Source organism: Kwoniella shivajii, chromosome 5 (genome assembly GCF_035658355.1).
Source record: "Kwoniella shivajii chromosome 5, complete sequence".
Classification (NCBI taxonomy): Eukaryota; Fungi; Basidiomycota; class Tremellomycetes; order Tremellales; family Cryptococcaceae; genus Kwoniella; species Kwoniella shivajii.
In genome coordinates this window covers 1324243-1344032 of record NC_085912.1, presented here as the reverse complement: position 1 = coordinate 1344032, position 19790 = coordinate 1324243, and the positions used below count along the sequence as shown (strand labels likewise).

At 41.5% G+C, this 19790-nt stretch overlaps 6 protein-coding genes across 6 annotated transcripts; 4 read left to right on the top strand and 2 right to left on the bottom strand.

Moving 5' to 3' along the window:
- Positions 1–107: 107 nt before the first annotated feature.
- IL334_004234 (uncharacterized protein) lies at positions 108–2710 on the top strand (the record flags this gene model as incomplete). The annotated part of the gene is made up of 5 exons (XM_062935956.1): positions 108–233; positions 312–774; positions 904–1085; positions 1183–1782; positions 1844–2710. The coding sequence occupies 5 exons, from the start codon at positions 108–110 to the stop codon at positions 2708–2710; spliced, it is 2238 nt and encodes a 745-aa protein (XP_062792007.1).
- A 148-nt stretch (positions 2711–2858) lies between these two features.
- On the bottom strand, positions 2859–4602 carry IL334_004233 (uncharacterized protein; the record flags this gene model as incomplete). Its single annotated transcript, XM_062935955.1, has 4 exons — positions 2859–3402; positions 3480–3679; positions 3809–4124; positions 4217–4602. 4 exons carry the CDS (start codon positions 4600–4602, stop codon positions 2859–2861), a joined length of 1446 nt encoding a protein of 481 aa, XP_062792006.1.
- Positions 4603–4969: 367 nt separating this feature from the next.
- Positions 4970–7031, top strand: IL334_004232 (uncharacterized protein; the record flags this gene model as incomplete). The annotated part of the gene is made up of 10 exons (XM_062935954.1): positions 4970–5010; positions 5075–5301; positions 5373–5485; positions 5560–5678; positions 5771–5893; positions 5960–6094; positions 6204–6352; positions 6441–6643; positions 6705–6778; positions 6860–7031. 10 exons carry the CDS (start codon positions 4970–4972, stop codon positions 7029–7031), a joined length of 1356 nt encoding a protein of 451 aa, XP_062792005.1.
- Positions 7032–10270: 3239 nt separating this feature from the next.
- Positions 10271–11150, top strand: IL334_004231 (uncharacterized protein; the record flags this gene model as incomplete). Its single annotated transcript, XM_062935953.1, has 5 exons — positions 10271–10331; positions 10404–10546; positions 10619–10806; positions 10879–10967; positions 11053–11150. The coding sequence occupies 5 exons, from the start codon at positions 10271–10273 to the stop codon at positions 11148–11150; spliced, it is 579 nt and encodes a 192-aa protein (XP_062792004.1).
- Positions 11151–12157: 1007 nt separating this feature from the next.
- Positions 12158–14387, top strand: IL334_004230 (uncharacterized protein; the record flags this gene model as incomplete). The annotated part of the gene is made up of 7 exons (XM_062935952.1): positions 12158–12626; positions 12706–12778; positions 12880–13016; positions 13120–13320; positions 13416–13596; positions 13708–14105; positions 14200–14387. 7 exons carry the CDS (start codon positions 12158–12160, stop codon positions 14385–14387), a joined length of 1647 nt encoding a protein of 548 aa, XP_062792003.1.
- A 400-nt stretch (positions 14388–14787) lies between these two features.
- Positions 14788–19754, bottom strand: IL334_004229 (uncharacterized protein; the record flags this gene model as incomplete). The annotated part of the gene is made up of 8 exons (XM_062935951.1): positions 14788–15967; positions 16029–16678; positions 16730–16785; positions 16842–17976; positions 18037–18443; positions 18503–19124; positions 19207–19456; positions 19528–19754. 8 exons carry the CDS (start codon positions 19752–19754, stop codon positions 14788–14790), a joined length of 4527 nt encoding a protein of 1508 aa, XP_062792002.1.
- Between the last annotated feature and the right edge of the window lie 36 nt (positions 19755–19790).

Below are 19790 nucleotides of genomic sequence, written 5' to 3'. Positions count from 1 at the left end.
TGTTGATGAGAGAATGGATGTCTTGCTTTGACCTTTCATTCCTCAAGAGGATAAGGTTTGATCTCACTTCAGTGTTGGATTCGTTGCAATATCCAGAAGATACAGTCATGTCGACAGGTCCAACCTTGACTGATATACCTAATGAGGTGGTGCTAGAACATCTACTGCCCGTATTGGATCTGAAGAGTATCATTTCTCTTTCTTCCGTGAATCGTCAATTCAATGATCTGACAGTGAGTGGCTGTTACGGTTCATACCTTTTTGAATTGCCACTAGGCATACTGATCGAAGTTTGTGTGTATTTCTCATAGTCTGATCCGACATTTTGGCGAACAAAGACATTAAACGATTTCACTTTCCCAAGCACATCTCATCCATCATCATCCAATAGGGGATGGTGGAAACGAGTTTATCTGGGATTATTGAGTCCAAAAGCTTTCGTTTGGGGATCAAGTGACAATCATAGATTAGGAGGTGCAGAAAAATCAACGACGATAGTTAATAGTAGAAATGGTAGATTTATCGATTTACCTACTGAAATTAATTGGAATAACAACAGTGACAGAGTTGGGAGATCATGGAAAGATGAATTGAAAGATAGTTTGACTACTGCTCTCAAAGGTTTCTCAAGTCAATCCATCTCAACCTCGTCAATATCCTCGAATGTAAATATTGTCAGGGAAGGAATAATAGGAGAAGGAGGTGTGGTGGAATTACAAGCTGGAGGATGGAGCTTCACAACTAGAACAAGTGATGGTTCAGTTTGGGTATGGGGTGAGCTTTGATTTTTCCTTCTTACTGCCTGGATCCCCTGTATAGTTCCTTGCTTTCGTTCTCAACTTCATGCAATTGCTAGTTTTAAGAGATACATATTGATGGGTCGAACATCTAACGTATCAACAGGTCAACTAGACGGTTCTAGACCTGGATTTAGATCACCTTCATGGGAAGATAAATATTGCCCATGTCCCGAACCTACAAAAATCCCACTACCATGTAAAGCAGAATCAATCTCTGCTGGAAGAAGACATTTATTGATTCTCGATTCGGATAATTTGATATGGGAATTAACATCTTGGGGAAAGGTATGTCATTGAGTCTCGATCCACTTTGTATGGATTTCAGTATTGGATGAACCGGGAACTGACATACCATTGAAAATCGACAAACGGGGTTTTCTAGGCATACCACCATACTTCTCCCGAACTCACTTCTCCTTCAGGTCATGGTATAACCAAATCTCCACCACATATAATCCAATTATCTACCGGCTGGGTACATTCAGCCGCTTTATCAATTAAAGGTGATATTCATATATGGTATCCTTTTTCTTCCACATACGAAAATGCTTTAACGAGAAATGAAGATTTAAGTGGACCGCTTAATAACCATAACGAAGATGAAAACCAAGATCAAGATCGAAGTCGAAATGAAGTAAATATCCCAGATGACGGAAGAGGATTGAAATATGGTAAAGTAGGAAATGATGTTGTACATACTTTACCTCCATTACCCCTTCGACCACAAACCGATACCACGTCGCCTACCACTCTTTCTTCTCACACGTCCGACAGCGGTGCAGCACGATTCGGGACTAAGAGACTGCAGGAACTGAGTATCGAATGGCAAGAATATCAATCGTCTCGTTCAACAAAGATTATAGAAGAAGAGCAGAAGATAATCAAGATTGCAAGTGGCGAAGATTTCGTTGTTGCACTCAAGAAGAACGGAGAGGTTTGGTTGACTAAAGTGAAAGAAGGAGAAGCACCTTACTGGCAATATGTGAGTTTTATCCCTTCTAAGTGAACCAGCGTGAATCCAGCTGACACACCACTTACGTCAGATGCAATATTTCTCATCACCTTCAATAACTCATATCACCGCGCAATTCCGTTCTTTCACGACATACGCTACACCCACCGCTACTTCTAGTAAATCAGCAGTATATCATACTATCATATCTGAATACTCGGCCAATTTAGGGGAAAGAACTTTACCTAAACAATTAGAATCATTACAGAATAAAGGCATAATCCAAGTAGCTATTGGAGACTATCATTATGCTGCGTTGACTGATAAAGGTGAAATGTTGACTTGGGGTCAAGGTGATTCAGGTCAATTAGGTAGAGGAAAAGATAAATCAGGTTCAGAACCTGTTAAAGTGATTTTTCCTCAAGAGCGTCAATCTGAACGTAACGAACAACAAGATGAAAGTTTCGTGTTTAGTATAACTGCTGGTGGATGGCATACCGGTGCTCTGGTCCTGGGCGATCTGAAACCAAGATCCAAGGATCAAATTGTAGAACAAAAAGGTGACTTATCCATTAATCAAGTGAAGCAAGACAATAAAGATATTGCAGAAGAAGAACATGGTAATATGCCAGGAGGATTCCCATATAACATGAATCCTGTTCCGGTCCCACCTAACAGAGGCGGCAGTCAAATAAGAGCTATGCCTTTTTTTAGAGTAGGATTCGCAGGAAGAGGAGCAAATACCGGTGGTGCAGGAAGAGGTAATCACACTACGCAAGATCAGGATCAAACCCAAGGTCAAGGGGCAGGTGTAGTACCAGGAGCGACAAGAGGAGATGGGCCGCTCTTCCGAGTTGGATTCGCGGGTAGGGGCGCGAATACTGCAGCGGGACGAGGTAGAGGTGCTGGCGGTAACGAGACTCATGAAGCAAGAGATGGGACACCTGAGCAATGGTAATGACACGAAATTAACCGACGAGTCCATACAGGTTATTGTGTTGTTCATGTTGTGCTATACAAAGCAAGCATAAGACTGGCTAGAGAGATCATGACTATACACACATACGATATATACGAACATGAAATGCATTGAACGTTGATGACATTTACACATTTCGAGCTTTCTTCTTTGGTTTAGATTTCACTATAATTCTATCTTCTTCACCTGCATCCGATTCTGAATCTGAATCTAGATCTTCTTCACTGCTTTCCACGCCAGTATCTTCAATAGCATCCATGCCTTGCCAGACTTCTTCTTCGTTGTCCTCATCATCCGCATCTTGTCCTTCGCCCTTGACTTTCTTTTCGATCGTAGAAATGATATTTCTTTCACTATATCCTCTGAAAATACCTTGACCTATACCTATTCCACCTACCATCTTGATGACTTCTCCTTTTTTACCGTCACCACCGAAATTACCTTTCATGTCTTCTGCTGGAGGTGTAGTAGAAGTGTGTAACCTGAAAGAAGCGTCTGATGAGATACTTGCTAATCCTAATCTTCTGGTTGCTGGTTCTGAAGTAGATAATGTAGGTATAGGAATGATATGATTGGGGGTTGAAGTCAATGATGAATATGTATATAAGATTTTACCTGTTCTTAAATCTAACGAAGCCAATAAATTTGAATGATCCGAAAAGAACAATTCGCTGAACAGATAATTTAGAGAGTCAGTCCCGTTCAAGTGAATTTCTTTACGATATCGGTGTAGCTTCATTACACTCACTGTTCGACACCAGCAGCAACACATCCTACTCCACCTTCTTTAGCTACTTTCCAATCTGATAGAGGTTTTCTTTGTCTTGTATCATATCTCCTGACTGTACCTGCTTTCGTACCACTGACCAATAAATAAGGTGATTCCGTTAGATAAGTGAGTGAAAGATGATTTATAGGTTGTCTCAACGATAGGTTGTTTTGTGGAACCTAAAATTGGAGTACGTCAGCTGTGTAATGTCGATATAATGACACACACATTCTCATTGGATCATTCCATCAATCAGACATGTTGAGCCTAGAGGATGGGGGAAGGCGATAATGTGAATCGGGACTTACATTTTTAGCTTGCCAAATTTGACCAATTTCCAAAACGTTTTTCTTCCTTTTCCCATTATCCCAAAGTTTGTTCACTTCATCGCCAGAAGAACCAAACGTCCTTTCTATATCCCAGATCGAGACGTCGATCTCTTTGCCTGCAGTCACGAAGGTGTTAGGAGAGAGTGATGTTGAGGTTAGACATTGTAGAGGAGATGGGATTGATCTTGAAGAAGAAGAAGAAGAAGAAGATGAGATAGAAGATGGTTCCGTTGATTGTTCAGATAATGTAGGGTGATAGGTCAATTGGCCTGAAGTAAGAGCTGCTATTACACCGCTAAGTTCATATAGGATATGTCAGCTTTATATGAGCAAGCTTTTGTTGTTGTCTGTTTTGCTTTGCACGTGGTGACAAGTGTTTCTACTCACTTCTCAACACCGATTAATCCAGCCCAGATATCTTTACTTCTACCTTTTATCGATTCCTGCTTTTTCACAACCGGTGGATTCGGACTGACTTGCACATCTTCCTCTTGATCTATCTCTGTTTCTGTTCCAGTTCCAGTTGTAAGAGGCGATAAATCTAAAGTAGATATTTGAAATTTATCATCCGCGATGACTACTTGATTGTCACCCGTTGCCAAAATCTTCTTCGATCGACCAAGAGGCTGGAAAGTACCGTATTTGATTGGAAGATGTTGGACTATTGGTTCAGGAGCAGAAGGGACCGCACCAAGTGTAGGTGAAGGAAAACAAAGGTCGACTAACGTGTTGGGATGTAAAGATGGCACTAAGAAATTCAATGTTGGTACCATCATGACGAGATGTTTTGTCCACGTCTCGGGGTTCTTTCTCGTGGAATGAAGGGGTCAGTTGCGAAATATCAAAGTTGTGAAGAGTACCAAGGAATCGAAAGATTAACCCATATCTGATTTTATCAAACGGTTTGATGCCAAAAAACAAACTTTTTGGAAAATTCCTGGGCGGTTAAACAGAATGTGGAGACTCCACAGATATCGTCCACGTGGTAGATACGATCTTCTCTCATTCGCAATAATCAGGACGGGCGAGATTGAAGGTGAAGGTGAAATTAATGATGCAACGACCGTTACTACTCTAGTCAACAGCACTTCCCTCCAGGCTCAGCAGCATTCTGCCAGCTCCGACTGTAACATTTGCACAATGACCCGAATAGACGGTATAATAATACTTGATTCAAATGGGTAAGTCTTTCATCCATCTGTTGAACAGCTGACAACCGAACTAATTGTTTTCAAAACCAAATAGAAAACCCCTGATATCATCACATTTCCCACTGCATCCACCTTCTTACCCCTCCTTGCACATAGACACATTCAATACAGCGCGCAAAAAAGCTTTTGCCGAAAACGAAGAACTGGAGCCGGTGATATGGGTAAACACATTAGCTAGAGGAGGTGGAAGTATGTCAGGCGCAGGATTATGTCATGTTCAAAGAGAAGGACTGTGTTTCCTAGTTCCAATAGGACAAGAAGGTGAGTATTGACCCATCACTTTCGTAAGGAACATGACATGTGTGATAGCTAAATAGAGGTCAATCAAATAGTCAATCCTTTATTTGCTTTTGCTTTTTTAGATTCTTTCCTGGATACGTTAAGGGAATACCTGGGTGATATAAGTGAAACTAACATAAAAGATAATTTCGATATAATATACATGGTAAATCTAATTGATCCGCTTGGCCAGGAGACAAGTCACTGATAAGAAACATTCTTATTTGGTACGATATATAGCTTATAGAAGAGATGCTGGATGAAGGACATCCGATGACGATGGAAACGAACATGTTGAAAGAAATAGTGTTACCGCCGACGTTAATGAGGAAATTACTGAACGTAGCAGGTGTATCTGGGTGAGTTGATACTCCTCTACAAGCTTGTAGGCGAGATCACTGATGGATGAGGTTTTGATCTAAATTGATTTCAACGGAACGCGTCATAATAGACTACAAACGCCAACTACTCAACCTTTTACAGCACCAATACCTTGGCGAAGACCAGGTGTGAGACATTCTTCAAATGAGATTTATTTCGATACTGAAGAATCGTTAGATGCGATCGTGGACAAGTAAGTGTCCTTATTGGATTTTTCGTGGAGTTGTAAGGAATTGTGTTGATTTTCTGATCTTCACAGAAGAGGCAATGTACTATCTTCTGCGATTTGGGGAAGGATAAATTGTAATTCTAGATTATCAGGTAATCCTGATTTACTTTTGAGTTTCTCCAATCCCAAAGTACTGGACGAATGCGCTTTTCATCCTTGTATACGGTGAGTTCGCGTATCTATATTTGCACGTTGATGCGATATGAATCTGTTAGCGAGGACATCATATAATTGGAGCTGATGATCAATTCCACTCAATCCGAAAATCGCTTAGGTATAATAAATGGGAAAGGAATCGTATACTCTCATTCATACCACCAGATGGGAAATTCAAATTGTTAGAATACCAGTCAACATCAACGACTTCAAAAAACCAAGTTCCCATAGGAGTGAAAGGGAATCTAGTTCTTGAACCTAATGGAGGTCAGTAAGATCCCTTTGACAACATCGAATCACTTGCCCTCGAGATTCGCCAAAAATCTAATCATTTTCATTCGATGATGTAATATAGGTCGTTTCTCACTCACTCTCACATCACGCGTATCGAGTAAGCCATTAGAAGATATAACAATTTCGATCTATTTGGGCAAAGGAGCTACGTCAGTCAGTGCTACTGCACAAGGAGATCGGAAACCCCTAGGAACAAGGAATGAGGAAGGTGCAGCGAATGGGTATGTCGGAGGAGGAAATTGGGAATTCGATCCTCATTCTCAGGTGAATAAGTGTCCTGTACAGCCTTGGATCCAGAATGATGCTTACTCCTTTTTTGCCATAGATTTTGAGATGGACCATAACATCCCTCGTATCGACAGAAAGATCACCCACATTAACAGGTTCATTCGTTTCTACGTGAGTATTGTCATTTCGTGACCGCTTTTCTCCCCAAAGATCACTCCTTGGATGATCAGCTGATGTTGCCCGGATACATAGTGAATCACAACCGACACCTTCACCGTCGTTCGATATCTCATTCAGCATCCAACATCACTCCTTCTCAAACCTTCGGGTGGATCAACTGAAAGTACAAGGTGATGTGATGTACAAGCCATTCAAGGGGGTTAGGCAGCTAGCTCGGAGTGGGAAAGTTGAAGTGAGATGGTAGCAGTTATCAACGAGAATATCTAGCCAATTCATGACCTTTGGATCGAGGTCACTGGATGAATATACACTTAGAGATCGTCACTAATGTATCGATACAATGTATGATGCTATACTAAAAACGATAACGCCAACTCCGACTGTTCGGGTCAAAAGGATACCGCCCATTACCGACCAATGATGTTAGAACACTTCTTGACGATCAGTAGCACAAAAATCATGGTACAAGTATCATCAAGGTTGAGCCCTCTTTAGTCCATAGCCATCTGTATGATATGATATTACGAGGAATCACAAGGCATGTGTTACAAGTACGATGATAAGCAAGTCAAGTATGACTTGCAAGTGATCAACTAGACGCCATTTCGAAATACTCGTAGTGCTAGTATTCTCACCGGGCCAAAATGCAATCGCGCTTGAAAATTGTTTAAATATCCGGATCAGGGAAAACTCAAACATAACATAATTAAGGTAAGATCTATCATCGTATACCCACCCTGGACCCCATAACATTCTACGGTATATCACTGGGTGACCATGTGCTTTTGGCTCTAGATTGGCTGGTTTCAACTGATATTCTTCCTCACATTCTCATTGTCTTTACTCAACATCAACATCCATACATCCATCATCACCACCTGCACTCATATAAGCTATACAATCACACCGAAATAAGGGACAGAGGTCTGTGCATAACACTCAACAGTTGTAATCGATCAAGTGACAAAATCAATCACGCGCTAGTAACACCCGAATTACTCTTAAATTAACTAAGCGAGGTGAAAGTACAGCTTCTTTTTTTGATCTCCACCGCGAACAACCATAACCAAAAGTAAGTAAGTAGGTAGGTAGTACGCAGCTTTCGACCCCCACACTCTGTTTCGTTCGACTTACTTATCTTTCAGAAATAGACGTCTCAGCACTTGATTCCATTCCAATCCAGTTCATCTCACCACATCGCATCTCACGAGCATTAACAATTACATCAAAGTTCAACTCGCATCAGCATCAAGAATATCTACGTACATCGACCACCTTATCGTATTGCATCGCAGAGGATAATCTGAGAACGTTATTCCTTTATTCAATTGGCCCGTGACCCGTAGAACAGAATTAGTATTAACCTTTTGCAAAGAACACTCAACGTGAGTTTGACTTCTTGTATCTAATCATCCCCATCAAACCCACTTTGTTCTCTTCTTTTGATTCTCGTGTGGGAATTTTCATTGGTATTCTCAAGTCACAAGACCTATTTTTGCTTGTCTTTTTTTCCATTTGTATTCTGCTTTTCTGTGTGGTCTGTTCTTCTCCTTACAACTTCAGCTGGCTGCTGGTCATTACTAGGATTAGTGGGACTTGACTCTCCATGACTTTCTCAAGCCCTTTCACCACTCCGCTAGAAGCGGATAATTCGAGGGAATCGTTTATTTCCACTGTGACATTGTTACTGCCCTTCGCTTTCGTTATCTGACAGAAGTTTTTGCTGTCCTTCCGGATCATTTTTCTCTTTCTTCTGAGACACGAGTCTCAGTATCTCCTGACCTATAAAAGTTGTTTGATCTGTTTCTGGTTATAAGCGAGGGCGATTTTGGGGTAACGAACAAGAAGAATGGACGATCCCTTCTGCTTATCTTCTTTTACCACAATCAATTCACACACACGCACACATACACATACACAAACCCCACACTTTTGCTTGATGATACCCCATGTATCATCCTTTATCTTCGATGCTGGTTGTCTTCGCCGTACAAGGAGCCAATACCTTCATCATCGGTATCTATTTACCAAACTCTATTACTTCCTTGGATCAAAGGCGTTTCATATCCCGCCGGTATCTTCGCCGAATCCAGAATAACAAATCATGGTTTCCTTAATTTCCATTCAATCTCCCTTTGATCTGTGAAGAAAAAGGAAAGGAAAGGAGGGGGGTTTTTGATTTGATCTTTCATCATGTTTTCGGGAACGCGTTTTAGTCTGTGTACTGTATCGATCATCATGATCTGGATCTAAACACGACCTTTTGGTTCAACCGCGAGAATCACTCAGACAGAAACAGAAATCACAAAACTGGGAGGAACGATATCTTCTCTCCCAAATTCGCTTAAAAGCAGAGGCAACAAAACACAGCACTTTGTACTGGCAAACGTATAGCTTTTGCTATGTTTTCGCCTCCACGTATAATGTGAGGAGAAGTGTTTGTTGTTTTCGTCGTCGTCGTGCTCGTCATTGTGTTATCTCTGCGAGAGTAATTGAGAATTATAAGAGAAAGGAGTATCAATCCTCTCAACTCTTGGTTCAAGACTCCCTTTGTTGCCACTTTATTTCCATTCACCATTTCATTTCCCTTTGTTGTCTCATCCAACCTTATCTGGAACCTACGTACCCATAACTGCTTATCATCGCTTGGAAGTAATCCCCATCCCAAGTCCTGGCCATCGGTTTTTCCCCACCGCAACCAGTCTTATTAAACATATTAAACAGACTGCTTTGCCGCTTCTACATCTATCACTCTTCTTCCCACCTCTTATCCCTTTCTCGCTATACGCTTTGTCCTCTTTGTCATCTGTCATTTGTGGTTTCTTTCCAACTGCCGATCAGATATAGCAAAGAGAGCACAGACCCCATTTTCAATCTATACACACCATAACCAACCGCACAGATCATTTTGATCTGTTTTGATTCCCTTATTTCCTTATATATCATCATCTAACAACACAAACACCCCTTTCGTACCAGATATATAAGGAAGTAATTCACTGACATCTTTCATCATCCTTGTTCTTCTTCCACCCTCTCTCAACCCTCCACCCTCATAATCACCCTTGCATCATGTCAAATTCCCCGTCAATCCCTATCAACCGTAACTTGTCGTTATCGATTAATTTACCTTTGGTCAAAACTCCTTCGCATCATCAACGCCAACATCAACAACGACGCTCATCTGTTCCTGAATCACCAACAACCCCGACAACATTGACTACACCACAACGATCAACTTATTTCACTTCGTTTCCTGCTTCAACACTTGAATCTTGGAACGTTCGCGTCGCTGCGCGTAAATCACCACTCTCACCTCACTCTCGTCTGGGTTCCTCATCGTCGACAGCATCATACACATATATTGGATCACCTCCTCATCGTTACCCATTTGAAGACGAATCACAGCTCGAAACCGAGGAAGAAAACAATCACGCAAACATCAGTTCTTCCTTTTCATCATTTTTAGGTACAGACAGCAGTATGAGTAACTCAGCAGGAACAATGAAGAGGAAGGTAGTCATCATGGGCTCACCAAGTGTTGGTGAGTGTACTCAACAGCTCTTAGTGACATAGTGTCAGGGTTTAGAGCTGATGTTATTTCGCTCATCTCAAGGCAAAACATCTCTCACCCAACAATACGTATCACCGCCTACGTACAACGCATCATACTACCCTACCATCGAAGATACATCACACAAAACCGTTACTTACAATGGGATACAGTATGAATGCGAGATCATCGATTCAGCAGGTTTGGTAAGTCTTCTCAGAGCCGGCGACTGCGTCTGGGTCCATTGATCACAAGTTGACGCGACTGAACTCTTTTAGGAGGAATACTCTCTCTTCCCTGGTAAATACGGAATCGGTGTACATGGCTATATCCTTGTATACGCCATTACATCAAGACAATCATTCGAGATGATACCCATCGTTCACGATAAGATCCTCGACTATGCTGGTTTGGAAAAAGTTCCTTGTGTGATTGTTGGACAGAAATTAGACTTACAATCTGAGCGGTATGTTCTCTTACTTTGTACTTCGTATTGCCCAGCGCATAGGCTTATCTGACGCGTATTGTCTCTACACAGAGTCATAACCACAGTAGAAGGTGAAACTCTAGCCAAGAAACTGAATGCCGGTTTCATCGAATCTAGCGCCAAGGATAATAAGAACGTCGGTGAGTCCACTTGAGCCCATCGATACAGGAATGAAAGCGTCGGGAGGAAAGGAAGTTACTAACTATCATGTATTTGGTGTTGTAGGCAAAGCATTCGACGTCCTGCTTGCTGAAATGCAAAAGGAATACAATCCCGAGCCCGAGAAGAAGAAGAGCAGTTGGTGGAGTTGGGGCGCAAAGTAGATTGGCTTGACATCGCTGTCGCCATTTTGATATCAATCCTCAATCTCTCAATCTGATATTCACATTAAGACTTACTTTCTCAACCCATTCTTTCTTATAATGTCGTTTTTTTTTTTTCTGAACTTAATCTCACATTTCTTTTCTTCCATTATAATCTGTATGTGCTACCACCACCGTTTTTTGACCTTCGTTTCGATGGACAATCCATTTTCATTCCATCATTCCCATTTTCTTCCATCTATATAATTTTGGCTTCCTTATTCCTTTATTCTTCATTGGCTTGATTTGAAAGTTTGGAGAATCTGAAGAAAGAGAAAATACAAGTTATCGTACATAATTTTGATACTTTGTTCTCTTTTCTCATGATGATTCGAGATGATAGCGATATGTATGTGCATGAATCTGACTTTGGCTATAACATCAACTCCTATCGAGTGCCTGTTCCATTGCCCACCATTGTAGGCAATTATAGCATCGACGCGGTATTCCCCCGCTGAATGCTTTGGAATCCGTCTAACGGCCGAATCGGCTAATGGTCTTCTCGGCAAATGCACTGTTTTCGGCTGCATCCTTGAGTTATCTTTCTTACTCTTAATTGGGATTTTGATTTCCAACAAACCCGGATCTCACCAAAAGAAAAAAAAATGTTGGAGATACATTGGACGGATAAGAAGATTCACAGCTGTTGCTTTGATGTGCCGTTTTCCAATATCTTGCGATTATGGAAATATGAACGGATCTTCGGATTGACTTGACAATCGATACGAGTAGATAGAATCATAGAATTATAGAATTATAGATCTTCAAGTTTGTGGATAGAATTGTAATATCATTGTTTTTGACGATTGATTTCGCCGTTTGTCATTACTTACTCCTGCTCCGTGCACTGTATATATCCAAAATTAACTTTGGATACTTCGAATCAAGATCACCAAACTCAATCATACGTACAAATCGTATAGCTCACAGGATTCATTAAGAAAATCAAGACATCAAGATCCAGCACGATGACTTTGTTGGAATCGGAAGAGAAATCATCTCCACCGGTCGATGGGCAGTCTCATCAAGCATTATCAGAGATAAGAGTCATACCAACACGTAACCGATCACGATCACGATCACATTCACATCCACATATGCATCATCAAGCAAATCCAGATCCATTCCCATTACAACTCCATTTGACACGCACAGGTACACGATTAAGTTTACATAGACCACCAACACGTAATGATGGATATGATAATTTCCCAGTACCGCTACCTGGTCATGCTGAAGAATTAGAAAGGAGATTAACTAGAGATCCAGATGTAGAAAGGCAAATGGGTATAGGAATGCATATGGGTAATGGTGTTGTTGGCGGTGTCGGTGTTAGTGCTGGAGAAGATGATATTGGACCTCCTCCAGAAGGCGGAAAAGATGCTTGGTTATGCGTTTTTAGTGCTTTCTTCGTTTTATTTTGTGTCTTTGGTTTTGGTGAGTTGACCATTTCTTGTCTTTAGGCGATTCTAACCATAAGCGAGACTAAATATTCAATGGTTTGCCATCGTCGCAGTAACTGTATTTGGTCAACTCAAAATCTACTATCTAGCTCATCAATTGAAAGATTATACTCAATCAGAAGTTGCGTAAGTTACAAATTCACCCCAGCCATAACTTGGTCAACCTAAATCTTCGTAATCAATAAAAGGTAAATGAGTAACTCTTAATTGATCAATTCTCCAATCAGCTGGATAGCGAGTCTTCAAACTACGATCACTTTCGGAGGATCTATTGTTGCTGGCAGATTGTTCGATACTCATGGAGCTAGAATATTGATCGTTACAGGAACGACGTTAAGTGTAGTCGCTGTCATAGCCATGGCATGTGAGTATCTCCCTTTATAGTTCATTCTTAGACAAATTCGTTTCGATCATTATATCCTTGTGATGTCAGCTAATATGGATTACTCTCGCCATTCAACGAACAGTCTGCAAATTATACTATCAATTCTTGTTGGCTCACGCACTATTCGGTTTATCAGCATCTATATTATATTCACCTTCAACTGCAGTTGTTGGACATTGGTTCATGCGTAAAAGATCTACTGCTGTTGGAATCGTAGTCTGCGGAAGTGGTTTAGCGGGTGTCATTTATCCTATCGCTCTGAAAAGGTTATTTGATGAGTTAAGTGAGTTTACACATTCCACCTCATTATCACACGAGCATGTAGGATGGAGGAATGTTGGCGCTTACTTTTCGTTCTTGTTTGTTTTGAACTATCAGATTTTAGAGACGCAATGTTGATTGTAGCTGGGATGAATGCTGTCCTGATGTTCCCAGCATGGTTTTTCTTAAAGGCAAGATTACCACCTAGATCACCACCCCCTCTTAAAAGTCTTTTGGGACCTTGGAAACAACCTAGATATGCTTGTTTGGTAGCTGGATCTTCTTTGGTGATGATGAAGTGAGTTGTTTTGAGTTTCCGATTTCATCCCAAACCACTATCTCTTGATTGTCGAGAGTTGATGACAATGGAATCTTGCTGACATTTCGCCCTTCGCTCGTGTGTTAATAGCTGGTTATCACCTTATTTTGACGCACCTACACTGATAACGTCGAACAATATCACAGGTCCTATAGCAGACTATTCGATTGCTATACTTCAAGTAGGATCGTTTTTCGGTAGAGCGACTTCTGGTATATTGGCAGATACGTTTGGAGTATGGAATGTGTTCATCTCGTCAATTATCGGATGTTCGATTTCTATCTTTGCGTTTTGGGTAGCATCGCCCATATCTCCAGCGGCGGTCGTTGTTGGATTGATCAGTTATGGATTCGCAAGTGGAGCATGGGTAACCCTGGTCGCTGCTTCAACAGGCGCAATTTCTCCAACAAGAGAATTCGGTATGAGATTAGGTATGCTTTGGTCCGTTACTGCTATTCCAAGTTTAATAGGTCCGGTTATCTGTGGATGTAAGTTTATATTTCTCTTTTCCACTACATCACATCTTGTTGGAACAATCTCGAGTCCAAGTTGGATCTAATTTTATTTTCAATGGTTTCACAGTACTCATCTCTGCAAATGGAAACATATTCAAATCGGCTGGATTATTCATCGGATTCACTCAAATGGCAGGTGCAGGTATAACCATCGCTCCGAGAATTAGGGATCGTATAAGGGACTTTAGGGATAGAAACAAGGGAAAGAGTGATCAACATGATGAGAAGGAAAGCGATCAGAATCAAGGGAAATAGTAGGCAAGGTAATCGTTTGACTGTGAGACGACGAAATAACACAAAGTATTGTAATTTTAGTATATACGTTATATATGCAGATTTTGCATCTACATTCACATTTGACCATCGAGAATGTCATGTCAGTCGACACCAATACCCGTCTTAACATATAGATAGCTCCCGTAAAACACATTGAAGCAAGATTCATCTCTATATTCGAATACAACATCTATTCCTTTACTCAAGATCTATCAGGTTTTACTATATGTTTATGCTATATATTGCCTCAACACGTTGAGCTTTGATCCGCATTCGACAATCAGGTCACGCTTCCTCAACTGCGCAAGGGTTCTTCAGGATTATACTTCTTCTACTCAGGTTCTGCATCAATTTCTCTCTCACATCTCCAAGTTACACTTTATTGTTTACCAAAACGGGGTACGAAAGTAGCTGCATCAGCTTTTGGGATGAAGGAAGAGGCGTTCGGTTGTAGTGAATGTGTAGATTCTGCTGCTGAAGATATTATAGGGTGGTTCGTCGACACTGATGAGATATGCGGGTTATTTGACGGGTTTGAGATGCCTTTTGTATGTTTCGAAGGTTGCTGGGATGAAGAGATACCATTTGATCGTGATTGTGTTTGTGGTTGGCGATGTGATGAGTTATCCCCTGCACCTGATTGCTTGGATTGACTTTCTACTAGTTTTGTTTGCTTCGGTTGTTTGTTACCAACCTCATTTTTACCTTTACCTCCTTTTGTATTAATAATGTTATTCGTTTGGGGATCCGGTTTTTCGGCTGACTGTGATTCGTTTTTACCTCCTGCTTTGGCATTTTTCCCTTTAGTAGTAGCGGTTCTTACTTTACCACCTCTATTTGCTTTACCTCCTCTCGGATTATTGGTTATATTCGTATTTGTATTTGCACTCGTGGATGTATTAGCTAATCTAGCTTCTTCTTCAGCCCACCATCTCATGAATTCTTCTTCCTGAGCTTTATCCTTTTCGGCTGCCTTCTCCTCCTCTTGAATCTGTTTTAAGCTTTTCGCGGGTTTCTTACTACTCATTTCTGCTATATCACGTTCCTGCTGTTGGATAGCTACTAAAGACAATGATTGAGTGATTGGTGATACTGATATTGGAATTGAAGGAGCAGGAGTGAAACTTGGTGTGGACCATGCTGCACCTCCTGGTCCCGAAACTTTACGTGGAGGTCCTGGTCCCATCACAGGTCCATGTCCAATTCCAAAATTCTGTGATCTTGTTGGAGGTGCGGATTTCACCGGAGTGATCACCTTACTTGAAGTAGTTCTTGATGCTGCGGGAGAAGCTTGAGGTCCTGTTGGACGAGATAGGGTTGATGTCAGGGTTGAGGGTGAAGAAAATGATGATTTGAGTGTTTCAACAGGTCTCCACATTGGACCAGAAGAAGGTGGAGTTTTCGCTGTCATAGGTTGTTTACTTGGGGTAGACAAAGGGGTAGGCATAGGACGTGGTGACGATGACCCTGCTCCCAGAAGAACACCATTAGAAGTTGCAGATGGCCGAGTGGGCGTTTTCTTTGCCACTTCACCAGCCATGATACTTCTTAAATCCACCCTGAGATGTATTTTATCAGTACACACATCTTGTATCGTTGTTTGCACCGCACCAAACTTACCTTTCAGTTTCAACCGTCTTTGATCTCCAAACTGCTCCTTTGCTATTCGATGATACAGCACCAAGGTCCAATGGTGTGATGGGTCTATTTGCCCTCGGTGTCATAGTTCCAGAACGAGTGGAAGGTGTTGCTGGGAGATCATCATCCATTTGGAATATCCCATCTGCGGCGGAAGGTTGGAATTCAGGCGACATCATTGGTGAAGCGGGAACTTTAGGTCTTTCTTGATTATTTATTGTAGATGATAAAGTCATGGTATCAACAGGTGATAATGCTGGTGATTTAGGTCTCCATTTAATTGCTTGTCTTACTCTTGGTTGAGGGATATCTTGGAGTAATAACCATTCCCGATGCTTGTCCATAGCTTGTTTGGTCAAGATGTGACTTCTTGACACAGACAATTTGGAACCTTGTTTCTGAGCAATGACATCACTCAGATCTTGAAGTACGTCCGTACCCATTTCATCGAGGAGACCAGATTCGAGCATTGTCTCCATACATGAGATGATGTAGTCGAAGATACTGAGCTTGAGTTCATTTGCTTGATAAAATGCAGCTTCCGTCGCAAGAGCAGCTGCGTTGAAGGCATTGCAATGGCGAATGATGACTCGGGAACATACGAGTACGAGACGATCAAGCAATAGTTCGGTCTACAGTGGCATTAGCCCATTGATCGCCTCCCTTATGATTGATGGACTTACAGCAGCAGCAAGAACTTCGAAAACGAAATCTAAAAATCCATCGAGCGTCTCTTGGTCTAAAGACTGTCATTAGCATTGCAGCTTGACAGGAGTTGAAAAAAGAGGTACTTACGAAGATAGTCAAACAGTTTGTCTTCCGCTCCTTCGTGTATAAACCTGAAGACTAGACGCATCGGTGTCCATCTCAGATGTTGCATATATACTGTTACCCTTCCTTCATCTTTCCTTCTAGCGGTCCAATCAGAATCCGCAAACATAGCTTCAAAGAACGGACATCTAGATCGCAGTACAATGGAGTTGCAAGACACTTCCTTGTCTGCAAGTACCAACGTGACGTCACACTGAGTGGCAGGGGAAGGAGTGAGCGTTGAGGTTGATGTGAAGAAAGCGTAAAGATCAGTAGGGAGAGTAGATTGTGATATCGGTTGTTTGCCTGCTGAACTAAGGACGCTGGATAAAGGCATCAACCCGAGCTCGTCAGCGAGTGATTTGAGATCTGACTTGATTTGACCTAAAGGTAATTTAAGGGAAGCGAATTTATCTTGAACAGCCCTAGCCACTCTTGCATCCCATATAGCTGCGATATCGTCCGAGTAGATATATTGAAGTAGTAACAATGCCGCGAGCGGATGACAAGCTTTTACGTGTATAGCTCTGGACGAATGATATTTGCCTAGTGAGAAATGATCGAGACTACCTTTTCCTGAGAGTAAAGCTTTGAATTTCGGTACCCGTAAAGCGAGAATGACGCTATGAGCTGGTATAGCTAGATCTTTCACCACCAGTTGGACGTCACTGCCTAATAGTGGATCGCTCCAAGCGAATAACGAATCACCTTCATCGTTTCTCCATCTACTAAGGATGGTGCAAAACCTAAATGCAACGGATAGATCCTTTGCGATAGAATTCGTACTTTCATCTTCTTCCTCATCTTCAACCTTTTTCTTCAGTGCTTCTTCAAATTCATCAGCGGTCATTTGATCATCGAATCTTCTGATATGCGGTTGAAGTAGGTATAGATCTTCCTCCAAAATTCTCCCACTTGAGGCTATAGGAGAGGCTTTGGCATCCACTCGAATGGCAGCAAAGGCTCCAGATTCATTCACGGCGACCTTGATCACTCGTTGTAGATATGGTATGCGACGAAATTTCAATTGACCAGATCCAGACTTTAGTCGTTGTCGAACAAACACGTGTCCAGATTGAGTACATATGATGACCGTACCATCTGAGCCCAAAGCAACGTCCTGGGTACACGGCGTCAGCTTGTTTTCTTAGTCGATGACCAAGAAGAACATGCTACTCACTTGAACAGCAGTAAAGCTCTTCCTCAAAGCCCAGATCATCTGCGGCTTGACGGTCACATGTCCTCCTCTCGTATCTTTGGGTAGATCGTCCAGTGGGTTGGGCAAGGAGAATGTAAAGACATCACCAATGGAAGATAGTGCTGCGAACGATGTACCACAACTTGTGACTTTCCTGATCATGGGTTTTAGGGTGGCCTGTGGGGGTCTGAAAGGGAAAGCTTCCGATAGGACTCGTGGAGTAGAAAAACTGATTTTGAACGATGTGTCACGATGGAAACACAATACTTCGTGTGTATCCAGTAGACAGATCATTGCGTAATCTGAAAATGCGATATCAATAACTGGTTGAGTGATAGATGTAACTCTTCTCGGAACGATTTGAACGGGGTTCGAAGCTTTGTCATAACCTAGCAAATCTGCATCAGCACTCGCGATCTTTTCAAGGATACAGCTGGATGGAACTCACCTAGATGACCTGCATTTGTACCCCAAGTCCAAACTGCATCATCGGTCCAACAGGCACTTGTCATCCTTCCAGCAGCTACACCTCTTACGAATTCCTTCTTGAGTGGGCCGACTATCTTCTTTGGAGTAAGTTGCACCAAATCATCTCCATCTCTTGTACCCGGAATTGGTTTGTCTGGTTGTTCAATCATATAACCTAATTGCGAAAACCTATTATGACCCCAAGATAATATATATCCTCCAGAAGCTAAAGCGAGTGTATGATCTTGACCTAATGCGATTGATATTATCGTATATGGTAAATCCGGTAAAGGTAATAAAGATAATTGAGAATGGACAGATCTGCCTAATCTTCCATTCGCACCAAATCCACATAAACTTAAGTTTCCTCTTGATTCAGTGGTGACTACTCCTGTATGTAATTTTGCCATGACAACTTTTTTCACTCCGACATGATCAAATCGTCCAAGTGTATCTGATCTGCCACTAGCTTGTGCTTGAGTAAGTAAGTTGATATGATCAGGATAAACTTTATCAGATGAATCGCCAGTACCCAGAGCGTAATTTCGGTTAACTCCCCAGACGTATAGATCAGATCCATCGATATCATGAGGTGGATTCGTCTAAGATTTTTTTTATTAGATTAGCTGAATCTTCTACTAGTCTACATCAATCTTTCATGACCCGAAGGAAGCAATCACTCACTCCTTCTACAGTTCCATTATATAAATCAAAGGCAGTCATACCTTCTAAGTCTTTTACACTTGTATCAATATCATTCCTCGACAATAGATCTCTTGCAGCTTTTAGATTTCCCACGAATAATGCTCTATGTAATGCTGTGTAACCCGATTCTGTATCTTGTAAATTCACTGAGATGTTCGGGTTTCGTAATAGTAAAGTGAAGAATGTATATGCGTTCGAAGTGAGTGATGAAGAGGCGAGATGAAGGACGCTGACCATATCATGAGCTCAGAGATTATGTTGAACGGAAATCTCATGAGAAAAGGAAGAAACAGGACTTACGTTCTACCAAAAGAATCCCTTTCATTGATATCAGATTTACTTGGTAAACTTGTAAATCCACTCATAGTCCAACTTTTTCCACCTGATGCACTCCCTCCTCCTCCGTTATTATTGTTGTTGTTGCCAGCATTATTACCATTATTGTTGTTGTTGTTGTTGGATCCATCAAGTTCTTGACGGAACAATTTGATATTCCCATTATAATAATGTACGTGTAAATTTGGCATAACAGAAGTAAAGTTTTATAACTTTGACAAGAAGAA